An 18,216-nucleotide genomic window follows, 5' to 3' on the forward strand; every position below is an offset into this window, starting at 1 on the left:
AAGGGGAGGAGACCCTGCATGAAATGATGACAGGAAATGGAGTGGGGGGGGGGGCAGAGATATAACAGATGACCTTCCTAACTGACCAGCTCTAGTTGTGAGAGAGAAGAGTTGGAACCTTTGAGAATGGGAGACAAAGAACATGGATATTATTTTGGGTTTTTTTTTTTGCAAGGCAATAGGTTAAGTGACTTGCCCAAGGTCACACTGCTAGGTAATTATTAAGTATCTGAATCCAGATTTGAACTCAGGTCCTCCTGATTCCAAGGCCAGTGCTCTATCCACTTTGCCACCTAGCTGCTTCCCCAAAATCGATATTATGGACAGAATCAGGGAAGATAGAAGGAGAGGCTGGTTTGGGAAGAGGTGAGTTTTTGGCTCAGGAGTTGAGTTTGAGGTGCCTGCAGGACATCTAGGTGAACTGTAGACAGTTGGATAATGAGCTGGAGCTCAGAAGAGTTTTGGAAGCCATCTATACACAGATGGTTATTGAAGCCATTAGGGTAGATGAGTTTGACATCATGCAGAAAGTAGAAAGAGGAAAGTAGGAGACCAAGGGATGAGCCTTGAGCAATGCCAACATTTAGACAGCAGCAGGAGTAAGAAAATCCTATCAAGGAGCAGCCTTGGAAGTGGAGTTTCACTGGAGGGAGATAAGGGTTAATAGTACTCTCTGGGACTATTATGTTCCTTACCATTGGTCTCTCCCCATCCAGCAATCTCACACTGGGTTTTACCTGGCACCATATAACTTTCAGGGGGCAGGCAAATAAGGGCTACACGGCTGTTAAGCACTGCAGGTCTGTGAGGAGAGTACAAAAGAGAAAAAAGGACTTGGGAGGCAGGAAGACCTTGGTCAAAATGCCATCTCTGACACAGCTTTGGGCAAGTCATTTACTTTTATGAACAAAGGTTTCCTCATCTGTGAAATGGATATGATAATGAGTTAAACTCTCACAAGGTGATTGTGAGGTTCAAATGACATTTTATAAATGCTAGTTTTTAGGATAGAGGGAACCAGTTTCTTTAGAGGTCCAGCCACAGATCTCCAATTGCTTAGATATCTCAAAATCAGTGTTATCTAAAATAAAACTCATTTCCTGCCCCCCAAACCTCTCTTCTGAACTTTTCCATTTCTATCAGGGTTTTCACTGTCTTTCCAGTTACCAAGATTCAACACGTCATCCTCATTCTCCTTCAGTCTTCAGAATCAGTTATCATTTCTTGTAATTTCTACCTCTGCCCTCTCTCACTCTCTGGCCCCTTCTCTCCACTCACACAGTCACCTCCCTCCTTCAAGTCCTCATCATCTCTCAAATGAACTTTTCAATAGCCTCCTCCTTGGTCTCTCCCTGACATTCCCTTGGAATCTCTGTTCCAAGTTGCTCTCCACAAGCTACTAAGTGATTTTCCCAAAGTGCTCACCAGTCCATCTTTCCGTATAGTAAACTGATGATTCCCCCTTGCCTCTAGGATCAAATATAAACGTTCCCTTTTTGACATTTAAAGCCCTTTATGACTTGGACTCACCTACTTTTCCAGGCCTATTATATATTCATCTCCTTACCATGCTCAGCCAAACCAGTGGCCTTACTATTCTTCATGAACATACTCCATCTCCAATCTCCCTGCCTCCACAATGGCCATTCCCCATTGGGAGGCTGGTGACTTAGCACTGCACCCCCTCACTCAAATCCAATTCATGTGCACATCATGGCATCATCTCCCTGATGTCATGGTCTTCTTTGAGAACAAAAGACAAATATCATCATCATCCTGGATATACTTCCCTGTAAACTTACATACATACATGCATACATGCACATATACACATATATAAATGTATACATATGATCTCTTGATGGATAGAATGAAAACAGACTATTTTAAACTTGTTTTGTGCCTTACAGAGGTGCTTAATCAATGTTTGTTGATTGAATCAGAAGCAGCATGACACAGTAGATGTCAGGAGCCTGGAATTTCCATGTTTAAGTTCTCCCTCCAACACATGCTAACTTTGAACATGGACAGGGCCCTTGATCTCTCAGTGTTTCTGATGGTTTTCTAAGATTATGAATTGTAGACAGGCTGACAGATCTTTATTGATGGAGATAAATGTCCAGTGAATGAACACTGTCTACCCTGGGAACAAAGTAAAATCACAGGTCTAGATTCTCCTTCCCCAAATAATGATGACATTGGCCAACACTTTTATAAACAGACTATTCCTCACAGACAATTCCAGTGGTGATCTCCTTACCCAGTAGGCAGGTTTTGATTAACCTTGGGGATGATATGGGTATTGCTCTAAATTACTCTTATTTCTAAGGTGATGGAAACACTGTTCTTGTTTTGTATTTTCTCAGTTATCTCTTGGGAGGGAAAAGGTAGTGAACTAAATGATTTCAAAGAAATGTAGGCAGAAGACCCACAGCTCACAATGTTATCAGAGAGCTTCCACATTGGGAAGGCTCTTATGAGCCTTGGATGATCAAGTGGACTGATAAAATTCATCTAAGCATATTAAGCATATTAAAAAAAATGTACTTGAAGAGAGTCCTAAATGGGAAATACCAGGGTTTTAGACACTCCAACTTGAGAGAATCAAGCCATCCATACTGGGCCTGGAGGACATAAGCCAGATACAATATTTACTAGGCAATTTATCACCCCCCCCTTTTAAAAATTTCTCATTCCTTTGCCCTACTGTATAGGCATATTCTCATTCACTTTGTGAATAAACTTGAGAAACATTCTGAAGTAATAAGACAAAGAAAAAGAGAAGGACCAGTCAATATGGAAGGGAAAAAAAAAAAAGAAGTTAAAGATAAGACCACAGGCCAATCTCTCAGCTTTAGGGAAATGAATTCTGAAACCTAAGATCTGGGGCCCAGGTCTGCAACAATACTACAGACCATTTTCCTTTGCTAACTGATTTAACCCTAGCAAGGAAAAATAAAACAGTTCCATAGTTCCCACTGTCACCAGAATCTGACCAAGTATTTCAGTCCAATAACTATGAGTGACTGTGGGTCTATGGCCAAATTTCCTTCCATCCAAAGTCATCTCAGCTGGTAGGTCCTCTGTGCCCTTCTGAAGCAGGTCAATCTTTTTGCTAACACATCCCCACCAACCCAAGTACCTTTCTAGTTTGATCATGACGAGCTGGGAACCTGGAGGACCACACACTATCTGCATCAGGGGAATCTTTTGTACTCCAGGATCACTGCTCTGAGGATTCTTAAAAAGTGTTCCCAGCCAGGCCTCATAGCCTGTGAGGGGGGCATGACTGAAGGAAAAGAATTGGGGTCCTCATTGAGTTCTCTGAAACCAGAGCAAACATATCCCTCTTCCCCCACCCTTATTCTAGGGAGCTTCCAAATCTGATGGAGATGGGTGAGAAACATGGGAGTCAAGAGAGATAGGTCATTGTAAGGGGGTAAAAATGTGTTCAGGAGAAAAATAATTGGGCAATTAGCTTAGAAAACAGGTCAAGTAGACCCCAGAAGGTCAAAACTGGAATTAGTTTTACATTTGGCACATAAAAGAGGGTAAATAAATCAGGTGGGTTGGGCTAAGGGTCCATAAGGTAGTTGGGACAGGGTCCTAAGGCAAGTACCTTGTGATTCCTTGGAAAGCAGATTAAGAGTCCCTTACCAGGAAGAGAAGCACTGGAGAGCTGAGACCACCCACTGCTCCTTCACCAGTGACCCACCACAGAAGTGCTGACCTTGCCTAGGATACAATAAGGTAGGGCAGGATGAGATGGGATCAATGATCCAGGTGACAGATGCAGACTTAACCCACCTATCAACAATACTTTGGATCATTTGCCCAAGAGCTTTCCCATGGGACTTGGGTCTATAGCCTTCAATAAGGGTCAAATGCATTGGATTAACTGAGATCCACCCTTCTCAAACTGGCTTTTTTCACAAAGGCAGCATGATAAAATGAAGAACCACTCTCTAAAGCATACAATGTCTGGCACATAGTAGGGACTTGATAAATGCTTACTGACTTGATTCAAAAGCAGAACAGCCAGGGTTAAAGTCCCACCTCTGACACATGCCATCCTGAGCACGTCATTTAACCTCTTATTAGTGCTCTAAGCCCCTCTCAGCCTGTACACTACAGAGAAAGTGCCAAAGTCCACGACTAGAGCTAGAGGATGGCAGACTCACTCCAACATCTTAGGGAGGGGGGCTCACCGGTTCCTCAAGCTGACTGTCCAGGGAGAATTGCCAGGCTGGCCTCCGATAACCCGTAACATTGACTTCCGCTCCTCCCTCTTGCCACACTCTTCAAAGACCACTGGATCTGGGGGCAGGGAAGGAAAGAGAAAAAGTGTTGGGAACTGGGAATAGGGGAGGGGAGGCTTGAGGACCCTCAGAATTAAGGAGACAAAGAAGGATTAGGGCCTAGGGACAATGAGGACTATGAGGAACACAAAGGAATTCTGTTGCCATAAAAAAACAGGGGGAGTGGAAGGACATAGGAATAGGACCTATCTGCAGGGTGGGGGTGGGGGGCCAAGACTCTTCTCAAAAGATAAAGCAAGGTGTCCCCTCTGCCCATCCTTGGTACTGAGAGCCCTCTGGTTCTCACAACTCCTAATAGACAGGTAGATGGGCAGGCCCTGGATCACCTGGGGTTGCCAGGATGGATGTCTTTGGATCACTACCTAAAAGAACAAAAGTGAAAAAAGAAGTCACTGTAGCAAGGTGGGTCCCAAAAGTAATAGCTGGGTCAAATTCTACTCTAAAGGCAATGAGAAAATCAAGTCCCCTGGTTTAAGGGAGAAGACACAATCCAGTCAGTAAAAATTCAATCCATCTAATTCCACTCTAGGTGATCTATCCTCTGAAGTGAGCTCCCACAGTTATCTAGTTCTCCTTGAAAGGAAGTTTGAGGGGCAGCTAGGTGGTGCAGTGGATAGAGCACCGGCCCTGGAGTCAGGAGGACCTGGGTTCAAATCAGATCTCAGACACTTAATAATTACCTAGCTGTGTGGCCTTGGGCAAGCCACTTAACCCCATTTGCCTTGCAAAAAAACTAAAAAAAAAGGCACTTTGGAATAGTGGACTGGGCTAGATTTAACTCTAGGATCTGGGTTTGAATCCTAGTTCAATTTTCTCAACTATAAAACAAAATCCTTACCTTAAGGATCTCCTCCAAATCTAAACTTTATGATCCTATTGCTATTCTATCTTGTCTTATTTTCCCTGCTGAATGATGATAAGCTTTGTAAGGGCAGGAAACAGATTTTGACATGCCTCTTGGGCACAAAGCTCTGCTCAGTAAAACCCCAAAATCCTGGTCCTTGCAAAGCAGTCAACAAAGTGGGTTGGCCTGTGTTGAGGACAGGCTGGAATATAGGGGACTCACTGCAGGGCTTGAGAGCACAGTAGTCAAATGCAGTTCCAGGATCCATAGTATAGCACCAAGGGCCATATCTATCTTCATCTGGGTTCCGACAGAAATTCTCTTTCAGTTGTGGATCAGTGGTAGGTGTGAACCTTGAGATGCGGAGTGGAGATGGTTGAAGTGCAGGAGGTTCCAAATCATCCTTCCAACTCCCTTGGAGCCTCCCTCACCCCTAATTTGCTCCAGAACTCTTTTGTGCTGGGAAACTTTCATTACCATCTCTGACCCTTTAGTCACCAAGAAGGTCATGGGCAATGTTTGGGAAAGAAGAGACTGTGGGTCCCCAAATAGTGACCAAGGTTAAGCAGGGTAGGTTTGATGAACTAGGGAGCTAGAATTTGGAGGAAGCCAGGAATAACACCCCTTCCTTCCCCTCTGCCCCAGGAAACCCTTCCTGCCCCTCCAAGACTCACTGAGGTTTATGAGGAGTATTCTGGGACCAGTGCTGGCAAACAATCCCCTTCCGGGTCTTACTAACAGAGCCCCGGTACTGCTCTCCATTTTCATAGTAACAATCTGTGGAACCAAGGCAAATGAAAGAGGGTCACTGCCCTCCAAGAGACCATCATGGGAGGGGTTTAGGAAGAGGGGTAGGAACAAGGGGCATTTTGGACCCTCAGGTCACCCAAGCCCTATCTGAGTCCTGCTTCTCACTCCCCTACTCCCCACCCTCACCTTCTACCTTGATGTCATCAGAACAGCGCTTGATTTGAAAACAGAAGGCCACACGCATGCTAGGTCGTGAAGTGAAGCACCAGGGGGCCTCTGAACCATCTGGGTTCCGACAGAAATTTTCCTGTAGATCCCTGAGGTTGGAACCATAAATAATTAGTAATTCTTGAACCCAGGAAAGAGGCATGAAAAGCATCTTCAGATTAACTTTTTTTTTAAGGTTTTTGCAAGGCAATGGGGTTAAGTGACTTGCCCAAGGTCATACAGTTAGGTAATTAGTGAGTATCTGAGGTCACATTTGAACTCAGGTCCTCCTGACTCCAGGGCCAGTATTCTATTCATTGCACCACTTAGCTGCTCTGCAGATTAACTTTTTAAGACAATTCTTGAGAAAGGATACAGAGAAGGAAACTTCAGAGCTCAGAATACAGGACCTCTTAAATAGGAGAAGGGGGGGGGGAAGAGATTCCAAAATATTTAGAGACATTCCTGAGGGGGCAGGGTAAAGCTAAGCCAGGAAAGGAAGTAGACCATTTGGTCACTTCCTACCTGATTATTCTTGTGCTCTGAACACCAAATTCATTTGTTTCAATCTGCTGAAGAAAGTATAAGGAGCTACCAGTATCCCTTAAAGTATTTGAACCCCAAGTCAAAGTCCCAGTTATCCATTCTAGTTATAACTGGGTTGGGGAAAGTGAGGGTGATTCCAAAGTTCGTCCCCAGGTAGCAGGGGATGATCTTATTCAGAAAGAATTATTTTGCCTCTTCATCTTCTCTCCACTTACCAGGTGCTGAATCAATGCTTGGCCAAAGTCAGTAAAGAGCAAGACCATAGTTTGAGAATATGAAAGAAAGAAAATACAGGGTTGCTAGAATGAAGGAGGAAATGTGAGCACATTTGTAAGCACTAGGGCAAGAGCCAACAGAGAAGGAAAGAGGAAAAGATGGATGAGGCAAGGCCCAGGAGTAGATGGACAGTAATGGAATCAGGGACACCTCTAGAGGCAAGGAGGAGAACTACTTCTTCCTTTGAGTCAAGGAGGGAAAGTATCCAGCACATAGAGAGATTAGGAAGACTTTGAGGAGTGGAGGAGGTGATGAGGGCATTCCCATAAGCATAGTGAAGCAACAAGAATGATGGATTTGGAGACAAGCTTATGACCACTTACTATCCCAGTGATTTGGGCAAGTTCGTAGCTCTCTCTGTCTCTCTCTCTCTCTCTCTCTCTCTCTCTCTCTCTCTCTCTTGTTCTTCAATGTCCTCACCCATAAAATGATAGGGATGGATTTGTTTTCCTTAAATTCCTTGTTGACTCTAAATTCTATGTTGCCGTGAGAGAGCCTTACCCTTCTCAGTATATTAGGAGGGAAGATCATCTACAGAGGGGCACCATGTCAGAGGAGATTTGGGGTTTTGAGGGAAAGGTTTAGGATGATGGCTACATAGAATACAGTGAGTGGGGAATAACAAAAGATGAATGAAAGGATTACTACACAGCACTGAGGAACCTGCTGAAATTAGGGAGAGCCCAGTGTGTGAAGGGCCCACCACTTCCTCTTCTGAGGATATGGGCATAAGTGAAAAGTCTGTCTGTCTCTCTGTCTCTCTGTCTGTATTATCTTTCTCAATCTCTGTCTTCCCATCTCTCACTGTATCTCTTTACCTCATCCTTCTCTCTGTGTCTCACTCTCTGTTGTTCTATCTCTTTCTTTTTCTGTCTCTCCATTTCTTTCTCTCTCTTTCTCTTTCCCTATCTCTCTTTCTGTCTCTATTTCTCTCTGTCTTTTCTCTCTCTCTGTTTCTGTTTCTCTCTCCTTTTCCAGGACTTACTTGCAGTCATAGTTCTCAGGCAAGAAGTGGTGCTGGTGAGGAGTCTGAGCATCCCAGCGCTGGCATGGGATCCCCGTAGCTGTAGTGTTGGCTGTTCCTCGATAATTTTCCCCCTTCCCCTTGAAGCAGTTGTAGGTGGCATGTTTGGGTTGTGGCTGCCGCTGCTGTGCTGACACTGAACAGAAACAAGGATTTTTAGAGTGATACCTGTACCCAGTTCCCATCCCAAGAAGGTCACAGACCTCTGTGAATGACTCTCTTTTCAACAACTACAATATACTCCTGTTCTCTTAGCCTCCAATCTTTCTCTTTCCTTAACCTAGGGCCAGGCCTCCTGAGGATAGACCCCTAGAGAAGACACAAAAAGTCACAGCCCTACCTTAGTGACAATCTGCCCTCTCCCCAACTCTGCCTAGTGTGAAACCTTTCAGAGCAAACAATGCATAGTGTAGTTGAAAGGATTATGGAATCTCCATTCCTATTACCTGCCACTTACTCAGTTTCCTCTTAGATAAATTCTCCACCCTCCAAGTCTAAATCCTATGACACTATACTCCTAAAGTTCCAAGCCCCAACTGCCACTTTAACTCCTTGGCTCTCAAGATCCTGGTAGAGTCTAGACATACTGAATGCTCCTTTAGTGGAGATAGAGGGGGGCAATGGACTTACCCCCAATAGCCTGGTCTTCCTCATGGCTGGTATCCCCCCCCCCCATACACCCCCCCACACTCACGACATCTGGGGATGCTGCAGAATTCTCGCTCCTGCTGGGGGTCTGTGGTGTAACACCATGGGCGCTCTGAGCTGTCTGGGTTTCGACAGTAGTTGTCATCCAGGTTTTTATCTGGATACCTGGAACAGGAGAAGTGGTCACCTCAAGATCTCCACTCCCAACACCAAGGAACTAGAACAGAGGGAGAATGGGCCCCTTGAGTCCCTTTGAGGAAAGATTGGAAGAAAAGACAGAGAGAAAGGGGGAATCTGCTGATGGTGTCAAGCTTCCCTCTCCCCCCCTCCAGACCTCAAGCAATTCCCCCACATACAAACAGACCCTGAAGCCCTGGGCACTGCCCCCATGCTGCCCAAGAAGGACTTTCTGCTCCCTCCCAACCCAGAATCATACTTGCTGGGCTTATAGGGATGCCTATGAGGATACTGGAGGTCCCAGCGCTGACACTCTTTGCCTGACTCTGTGTAATCGAGAGAACCTCGGTAATCCTCCCCATTACAGGTGAAACAGGTTGCTGTTGGGACAGGTTCACATAATTAGAACAACTCCTCTGTTTTGTTTCTCTAGGGTTTTCCGAGAAATTGGCTACCCTGAGTGACAGATGGTGCCTGGAATGGCACCATCAGGGCCTCTATGGTAGAAAACTCCAGGTAAGGAAACTCCTCATCTCCTGCTCTGCAGTTTAGAATCTTAAACATTTGCCAGAAGGCACTGAGTTACTGAATCACAGACACAGGACTTAAACCCAGGTTTTCTGAGTCTAAGTCCATCTAGCTCTTGACTTTGTACCAACCATACTATTTGTCCATGAGGGATTATGGGTTTCCATTAACATCTACTTTTTCAGAGTGTGCCCCAGAGTTTTCAAGGACTGTGGGGGAGTTAGGAAGAGCTATATCCAAAGAAATTGCTTTTACCTTAATGATGCCACCTTCCTCCATCCTGTCCTGGAAGCAATGGGATGGAGGCTCTGAGGGAATCTATTATTTCTTGTGGGGTGAAAAGGGAAGAGGGAGTAGAATTGGTGGGAGCTACCCTCCCCCCAAATAATCTGGCCTGGCTTGGGGGAGAGCAGGAGGAAGGAAAGTACCTGGGACTCACCCTCCTGACAAGTCTTGATACCACATGTCTGAAAACGGATCTTGGGGTTAATGGTGTAACACCAGGGGCCCTGCTGGTCTTTATCAGGGTTACGGCAATAGTTCTTCTCCAAGCCATTTCGGAGATTTGGAGTATATCTGGGGAGGGAAGAAGGGGAACACGATCACTTCCTTCAAGTGTTTGAAGAGTTATTATGGGGAAGCCAGATTAAGACCCTCCTAGGAACAGGAAGTGGAAGGTTCAAGAAGTCAGATTTGGCTTTGATATAAGGGTAAAACTTTCTGACAGCTGTCCAAGAGTGAACTGGATCAGCTGTCTGGGGAGGTAGTTAGCTTCTCATCATTGGAGGCTGGTTGTTCTTTTGTTAGGGATGCCCAAAAGATAATTATGGTACAGAACTATGTGTTCTCTGAGGTCTTTTCAGCCCTGACCTTTTGTGGTCAATTTTCCATGGAAAGGACAGCTTGGGGAGCACCAAGTTATCCCTTTCTGTGCCTAATCATGCCAAAGGTAGAAGGAAAGAGGGAATGAGAAGCAGGACTCTAGGGAAAGGGACTTTTATAGTGAACATAAGTGTGTTTCCCAGTATCCTCTGAAAAGAGAAGTGGTTTGTGGAGACCCTGGGGTCAGGGCGGTATGGACACAACCCAAGATGAGAAGGATCTGTCCCTAGGGACACTTTTGTACCTATTAGATTTCCTAACTTCTTCAAAATTTATTTTGCTCCCCTACCCCAATCCTGGCTTTACTCTTTCTGTCTAATCAGGGTGATGTATATGGATGTCCTTTCTCAAGGGATGGGGCAAAATAGTTTTAGCCCTGAATTTCTGTGCCCTGTGAAATGGCCTTTTAGGACAATAAGGAAATAGCAGACTCTTGCTCAGATCCCCTCCTTCTCCCTTTCCCCCAGCCCAAAGTCCAGAATTCGAACTTGTGATCTGTTGGGAATTTGTGGTTCCAGTGTTGGCAGGGGATGTCATCAACAGTAATCGCAACAGTGCCCCGGTAATTGATCCCGTTGTTCACGATGCAATCTCTCACATAATCTGTGGAAGATACCCCATCACCCCAGGAACAAATACTCTCAGAGATCTGGGTCAACAGACAGGGGTCAACCTACAATTCAACAAAATTGAGTGCCCTTGATTGGAATAATTGCTCAACCTATTCCCTCCCTCCTATCCCTGACACAACCAACCCTTACAGGCTTTCCAAGTCAACTTTGGTCTGTACCCCACTGGGTAAATTACAGCTGAAAAATCTTCAGGGCATTGTTTCCTACTGCCTAGTAGAGTCTAAATTCTTGATTTTGACAAGGACAAGGATCTTGTTAGTCAAGTTCTAAAATACATGGTCAGTCTGGCCAAACTGTTCCCCTTCACTCCCTCAAGTCAAAATAAACCACTCATCATACTACTCCATTATTCTCATCTTATTCTCTCCCTTCTGACATCTGGGGGGTACTTATACTGCCCTCCTTACCTGGAATGGACTTCCTCTCCTCCTTTCCCCCAGCACCTTTCTTCTGGAGGCCCAGCCTTCCTTCAAGGCCCATGTGAAAAGCTAACTCCTTTATGAAGCCTTCTTTAACACTCCTTTCCCTTTGAAAAATGTTCTCTCTTTGCCTTTATTTTTCTTATTTTGCCTTTATTTCAATCTCCTTTGCATTATGGCTCTATTGATATGGAGGGTCATGGCTGCTATATAATCCAACTATCTCAGTTAACAAATGAGGAAATGAGTGTCTAAATGACTCATCCAAGTCATATGTGACTAAGGTGGGAGTTGAACCTAGATCCTCTTATGCCAAATCCAGTGTTCTTTTCACTGTAACACAATATCTCTTCTATTAGTCTCTCTTCTGTCCACCATCCTCAGGATGTAAATTCTTTTTTAGGTTTTTGCAAGGCAAATGGAGTTAAGTGGCTTGCCCAAAGCCACACAGCTAGGTAATTATTAAGTGTCTGAGCCTGGATTTGAACCCAGGTACTCCTGACTACAAGGCCAGTGCTTTATCTACTACGCCACCTAGCTGCCCAGGATGTAAATTCTTAAAAGAGAAAGGACAGTACCTTTTAAAAACGCCTTTGTATCCCCAGAACCAAGGACAGCTCATCAAAAGATACTCCTTAAAATGCTTTTAAAAATCAATTAAAGGTCTTGTGGTTCACGGTGAGGTGCAAAGATGCATAGCTCTCTGGGGAAATAAGCATGCACTGGGGGGCATCTAAGAGCACCCAGACGTGAGGAATAAATGGAAGGAATCACTGTTCACCAACATCATCTGATCTTCAGTCTAGGATAGATAACATTAACATTCCCAGCAACTGGTCCCAAGATTAATACCCTCTGGTAGGTTTTATTATTTCTTCCTAACTTCTATGTAGATAGGTGGTCTGAGAGAGAGGGCCCAGGGTTCTGACTTCTAAGTTTCCAAGGGCTTCCTCCAGCCCTGTCCCCAAGCTGCACTTACTTTTCTTCTGATAAAGGTCATACTGCACATTCTTCTGGAGCTGGGCCTCATCAGAATGTTGGGTCCAGGATAAAAGCTGGCATCTTTGGTTCCTTGGGATGTAGTGGAAAGCACTGGGGGTATATTCATAAGTTATCAGTTTTAGGGAAGGAGCTGGAAACCTTTTTCTCTTCCCTTGATACATGGACCTAGGAGCTTGAGTTCCTGAGATTTCTGGAGTTCCTACTTCCATCTAGCCAGGGGTAAAAGACCTTCCAGGGGAAAGCAAAAGGAAGAACCCTATTCTAAGTCATTGGATCCTAATCTTACATCCTGGGGAAGGAAAATGTCTATTTAAGCTTTTCTCATTCTCTCATATCTCTCATACCTCTCATAAATCATTGGACTAGTTTATGAATCTAGGACCTTCATTTTTTCATTTCTCCTATGTTGGAAGCTATTTCCTCTGGTTTTCTCTAAATTCAGAGATATAGCCATGATGAGGGGTGTGACTAATATAGAAATGTGGTTTGAGTGGGAGAGAGAAGGGAGAATTTCTTAGAAGAGAGTTTTTAAATGTAAGACTGAATTCCTTTGAGTACTCATTGGCTGAACTAAGAGTCATCTGAAATGCCTTTAGTTAAAGGATGAGAACTAATGTCAAAAGGGGATCTCTTTTAGGGATTAATTTCTTAATTCCCCAGATTACCTTATACCAAACCAGGGATGCAACATGGGCCATAAGATCATAGATTCAGAACTAGAAGGGACCTTAAAGACTATTAGCTCCCTTCATTTTACAGATAAGGAAGCTGAGGCCCAGTGAGGGGCTTGCCCAGAGTCATACAGCTGCTTCTGTCTGACTTGAAGTCTAGTTCTCTAGTTGCTACTCCAAGTTGCCTTTCTCTGTTGGCCCTGAGCCTACCCTTGCTTTTGAGCTATTTTCCTTTTCTCTTATCCCTAATATTATATCAAATGACATTTGGGCGATAAAACTTGATTTGTTAATAAGCTTGGATAAGTAGGCAACTAGGTGACCCAGAGGATAGAATGCTGAATTGGGAGTCAAGTAGACAAAAAGAGGGCTTCCTATTATCTCTATCACCCATTCTAATTTAGCCTCTAGAGAGTTAGGCTGATCAATGGATAGCACATTGGACCTAGAGGTAGAAAGCCCTGAGTCCAAATCCAGCCTCACACACTTAACTGGCTATGTGACCCTGGGCAAGTCACTAATCTCTTCTGATTGAGTTTACTTATCTATAAAATGGGGTAATAATTTGCACTACCTACCTCAGAGCTGATATGAGTAAAATGGTACAGAAATGGGAATTATAATTGCTATTATTAACACTCAAGTCTATGATAGGGTCATTTATTTCTATAGTCATTTGGGATGACTTTTCCCTAGGGTATATTATATATATATGTATATATATATATATATATGTATATATGTATATATGTATATATGTATGTATGTATATGTATAGCCCCACTCCAGAAAGAGGGAGCTGAAGTCAGGTTTGTATGTCCAAGAATGGCAGCAGGAGCAAGAGAAAAGGAAAAATAACTCAAAAGCAAGGATAGCTGCTGTCTGAGTCCAAGAAATTCCATAGACTCAGGAACCAATGGGAAAGACAGCTTGAAGTAGTAAATAGCGCACTAAACTTCAAGTTAGATACCCTGGGGAATCACTTAACCTCTCTAGGTCTCAGTTTCCTTAAGATGAAGGGAGTGAATAGTCTCTAGGGTCTCTTCTAGTTCTAAATCTATGACCTTATAAGGTGATCTGGGGAATTTAGAAATTAGCAAAGGAATAGGACAGCTAGGTGGTGTAGTGGATAGAGCACTGGTCCTGGAGTCAGGAGGATCTGAGTTCAAATTTGACCCCATACACTCAAGTCATATAACCCCACTGCCTTGCACAAACAAACTTAAAAAAAGAAATTAGTAAAGGAGAAAACTGAAGCCAAAGGCAAAAGATCCCCTGAGTCAGTTCAAGAGAAAGGAGGCACTCCAGAAAGCTAGACCATTTCAGATCTAGTGTGGGGAGAGGAGAGCATCTAAGAACAAGGACCAGAATATCTTTCCAAGAGGGGTATGGGAACCTGAGGAGAGAGATAGGGCCCTTTTAATCCCTTCCCTCCTCCTCCTTTTCCCATCACTTCTCACCGGCACCCCAGGTTCTGGTTACAGAGCTGGGCACACTCTTCCACATCCATCAATTTCTCCTGGTCATCGGGTTGGCGGGATGGATGGTGCAACTCTGTGGCAGTCAAGGACTGGAAATCATTGAGTGGGGACCTTGTTCCTGGAGGCCCCAGGGAGAAAAAGTCAGCCAAAGCCAGACAGGTCCCCATTCCCTTTGTAGGTCCACCAAATACACCTATATTCACAGGAATGTCTGATATGTGTGTGTTTGTATGTGTGACTGAGTCTGCAAGAGAAGCCAAATAGGGCAGAGTGACTTCAACCTTGTCTCTGGATTGAGAAATTCCAAAAGAATAGGACAGATTTCCCAAGGGGGAGAAGTGAAAGGGCTAACTGACTTAGAACTCCCCTAAAGGAGTGGGGGGCCAGACAGAGATCCTATTGCTGGAATGAGAAGTTTGGAGGCCATGATTGGAGAGTGAGAGGGAAGGAGGGAGGGATTATCTTGTGGGGTTCCTGGAACAGAGTCTGGACCTATCAGAACTCAGGCTCTGCCCAAAGCCCAGCCCAGAAAATCAGCAAACATATCATCAAGACCGACTCATATTAGACTGTAAGCTTCCTGAGAGGAGGGAATGTCTTTTAACTTTGAGCTCCCAGGGCTTAATCTAGTACCTGATTATATAGCAGGTGCATAATAAATGACTGACTGACTGACAGACACATCAGATCTTCAGAGGTCTCTTGGCAGATTGTCAGAATGCCCAAGAAAAGGCGGTAGCTTCTGGGACCAGCATCAGGCTGGGAAGGGCCCCATCTCTCTTCCTACTCTCCCTTCCATGACTGAACTTCAGGGAAGAGAGACCTTTTAAAGGATCCACTTCTTTGATCCTGGGAAACTTTCTTATCCTGCTGTCTGCCCTCTCAGGACTAACAAATAGTCCCAGTTCCTGCAGCCAAGTGGACAGGAGAAGGAGGCTGAAAGTATGACAGGCTCCCCTAAGATGAAAGGGTGGGAACCCCCGAGGACTGCTCACAGTGAAGAAATACTTCCTGAAGCCTAATTCTCAGTGTGGTCTGTATCTTGAGTTGACACTGGGGGCTTTGCTTCTAGCTTAACAGTGAGAGGACTAGCTGTTGAGCCTCACTTGGGGCCATGCTTCTCTGGATACACCTCTACCTTCCCTAGTCCCAGGGTTTTCTTTCCCCTCAAAGGTTTGTCTCCCTAAGCTACTTAAACTCTCCAATGGAGCAGACCTGGGGTTGTAGGGGTTGGTAGGGAATGTTTGGGGCCAACATTTGCAAGGGAGGACCAAAGCTTCACTTCCTGCTTAGTTGCTTGTCCTGTCTTGAGAACAGAGCCTCCTGATATATAAAATTAAGAGTTCCCAGGCCCCTCTGCTACAAGAGGTTAAAAATAAATTTGTTTTAGTGGTTGGAGAATTTGTTGCCCATCCCCTAATTCTAGTTTCTCACTTCAACTTCTATAAAATGGAAGGGTTGACTGGTTTCTAGGATGGTTTCTAGAGTCCTTTGAACCTTTTGACCATCCATGAATGTCTGAGAGTTGGGTTCTATCTCAACTCAGACTCAATTTCAGTAAGAGTAATGAGTTTCCTCCAATGAAAAGCTAAGACTCATAATATCCTAGTTTCTAGCTGGAAGGAAACTTAGATGTCATCTGGACCAAGCATTTCATATTACAAAGGAGAAAAAAAGATCTTTTACAAACAGAAGAAATTGAGTTAGATTCTATATGGCCCTTTCCAGTGCTAATTTGACATTTGGAGTTTTTGTTGATTGGGATTGTTTGTGTGTAAGTATGTGTGTTTGTGTGTAATGGGGGAGTTAGCAAAAACACCCAACTGTTTGCTATACTTTTGCTACTGCCCTAAGCTCCCAAGATAGTCAGGATGAAGAAATCACTGACCTTAGCTCCTATTTATCAGGAATTAGGTTAAATTGGAAACTGAAAATGTGAGGTAGTCAGATGGTCAGCCTCACCAACTGAGTCCTGGGGGTGCTGGGCTCCAATTTCTTCCCCACCTTTCCCCCATTGAAGGTAACTCATGTCCAAAGCCCTAGCAAAGTTTGCAGTGCTTGTAAAAGGTCCAAAAATTTTCCAATGTTTTCCTACTCTAGCTTTGTAAGTGTGTGTGTGTGTGTGTGTGTGTGTGTGTGAGAGAGAGAGAGAGAGAGAGAAAGAGAGAGAGAGAGAGCTAGCTCAGGTGACCTTATAAGAGTCACCCCATTCTGGGATCATAGATCATGTCGGATTGGTCCCAGGGGGATGGATAAGAAGGAAGCCATTTCCATTGCTGATGGGGCCATAGAAGAGAGGCAGCACATTGTATGTTTTGGCATGCATGTCTATGCATATAATTTGTTGCAGGCAGGGACAGAAAAGGGAAAGAGACAGAGAAAGACAAGGTCAGAGACAATGAGGTAACAGAGGGAGAAGAGAACAGTAAAATATATGAATCTTGGACCTCCCTTCTTTTTGTCCTAGGCCTGAGGAATTAAGAGAAAGAGACTCACCTGGACTGCTGGCGCATAGGACTGAAGGCAGGAAGACCATGAAGGGCCACATCCTTCTTATTCTAGATTTTCAGATTAGGCTGACCCTGGACACCCTTCCACCTCAGTCCCACACCCAACCCCCTCAACTCTGGAGAGCTTGCATCCAAGTCCACACAGTCTCTCTTCCTTAGGCCACACAATTCAATGGCAAAACACATTTGCCTCTGGTCACAAGCCTGTTGAAGGAAGGGGAGGGACTGGGGGGAGCCACAGGAAAAAAAAAGATTCAACAGAACTGCGCTGGTGGGAAGGGATCATGGGATTCTCTTCCCAATCCATCTACCTATAGGAGCTGTTTCTGATAGCTTGGCCTTTGTACTCACTCTATAAACAATCCCCCAAAGTGCTTTCATCACCCCTCACTGTGGAAAGCCAAATTGCGCAATCTGTCTTTGTGGGAATCTCTAGTCAGGACAATATGAAGCCCTAAATAAAAACTTAGGAAAGGTCCAAACCCCAGGAACTCTCTTGCAAAATTCCTCCCTCTCTCCCCTTTCTCTTCCTAATGGATTGTGAGCTCAAAGAATGCTAGTCCTAAAAACAGTAATTGCAATTATTGATGGTTGAATAGGAATGTAGGGGAAAGGTTCACATCTGGAAGGGGAACAGAGACTTCAAGGTTGTTAAGTCTTTCTGAGGCTTGTCAAAATTTCCCAGTAAGGTCCAGGAAAACTAGCCTCCAGGAGCATAATGGGAGTTGAGAGGAATTCATTTATCCTAATCTGTGGGATCCAGGAGTCTTCCAGTTGAGGGGATGGAGAAACATGGCAGTGAGGTTGAGAAAGCTTTGGTAGTTGCCTGATGGGCTCACATGCTGGGTGTGTGTGGGGGGGGGGGCAGGGGAACACAACTATGGGCTAGGCGGGGATGTATTAATTAACCATCAGGCCATGCTGATTAGGGCAGTCCCACAAAAAAGGATAAAGCTTCTCAGATGTTCCTGCAGTAGATGAATCTCTAGCAGATGGCTTTATCAACTTTGCTGAGAAAGGAGATCACAGTGAAACTTTTCTGTATGTCTTACCTATCAGTTCCCTCTAGTGTGGGAATGGGGACAAAGAATGATTACTCTTTGATTTTTTTCCCCTTATTATTTACAATGCTTGTTGTTTAGTTGTTTAGGAGAGTCCAACTCTTTGTGACCCTGTTGAGGCTTTTCTTGGCAAAGATAATATAGTGGTTTGCCATTTCCTTCTCAGTTCATTTTGCAGATGAAAAAAACTGAGACAACCTGGGTTAAGTAACTTGTCCAGTGTCATACAAGTAATAAAT

General features: G+C 44.4%; 1 protein-coding gene across 2 annotated transcripts in view; it reads right to left on the bottom strand.

Annotated features, from left to right (window-relative positions):
- MST1 (macrophage stimulating 1) overlaps positions 1 to 17,160 on the bottom strand; it is a 19,462-nt gene extending 2,302 nt beyond the window's left edge. The window contains exons 1-16 of one of the 2 annotated variants that reach the window (XM_074197953.1): positions 16,903 to 17,160; positions 14,386 to 14,524; positions 12,232 to 12,344; positions 10,690 to 10,804; positions 9,759 to 9,895; positions 9,051 to 9,171; positions 8,661 to 8,779; positions 7,928 to 8,102; positions 6,100 to 6,230; positions 5,838 to 5,940; positions 5,386 to 5,516; positions 4,646 to 4,681; positions 4,209 to 4,317; positions 3,658 to 3,735; positions 3,143 to 3,289; positions 696 to 802 (exon numbers count right to left, since the gene is read on the bottom strand). In XM_074197953.1, coding sequence (XP_074054054.1) covers positions 696 to 802; positions 3,143 to 3,289; positions 3,658 to 3,735; positions 4,209 to 4,317; positions 4,646 to 4,681; positions 5,386 to 5,516; positions 5,838 to 5,940; positions 6,100 to 6,230; positions 7,928 to 8,102; positions 8,661 to 8,779; positions 9,051 to 9,171; positions 9,759 to 9,895; positions 10,690 to 10,804; positions 12,232 to 12,344; positions 14,386 to 14,524; positions 16,903 to 16,954 — 1,813 coding nt within the window. In that variant the 5' untranslated portion in view covers positions 16,955 to 17,160. The remainder of the gene's footprint in view (positions 1 to 695; positions 803 to 3,142; positions 3,290 to 3,657; positions 3,736 to 4,208; positions 4,318 to 4,645; positions 4,682 to 5,385; positions 5,517 to 5,837; positions 5,941 to 6,099; positions 6,231 to 7,927; positions 8,103 to 8,660; positions 8,780 to 9,050; positions 9,172 to 9,758; positions 9,896 to 10,689; positions 10,805 to 12,231; positions 12,345 to 14,385; positions 14,525 to 16,902) is intronic. The other variant, XM_074197954.1, reaches the window with a different exon arrangement.
- Positions 17,161 to 18,216: the final 1,056 nt, after the last annotated feature.

This window comes from Macrotis lagotis, chromosome 8 (assembly GCF_037893015.1).
Source record: "Macrotis lagotis isolate mMagLag1 chromosome 8, bilby.v1.9.chrom.fasta, whole genome shotgun sequence".
Lineage (NCBI taxonomy): Eukaryota > Metazoa > Chordata > Mammalia > Peramelemorphia > Peramelidae > Macrotis > Macrotis lagotis.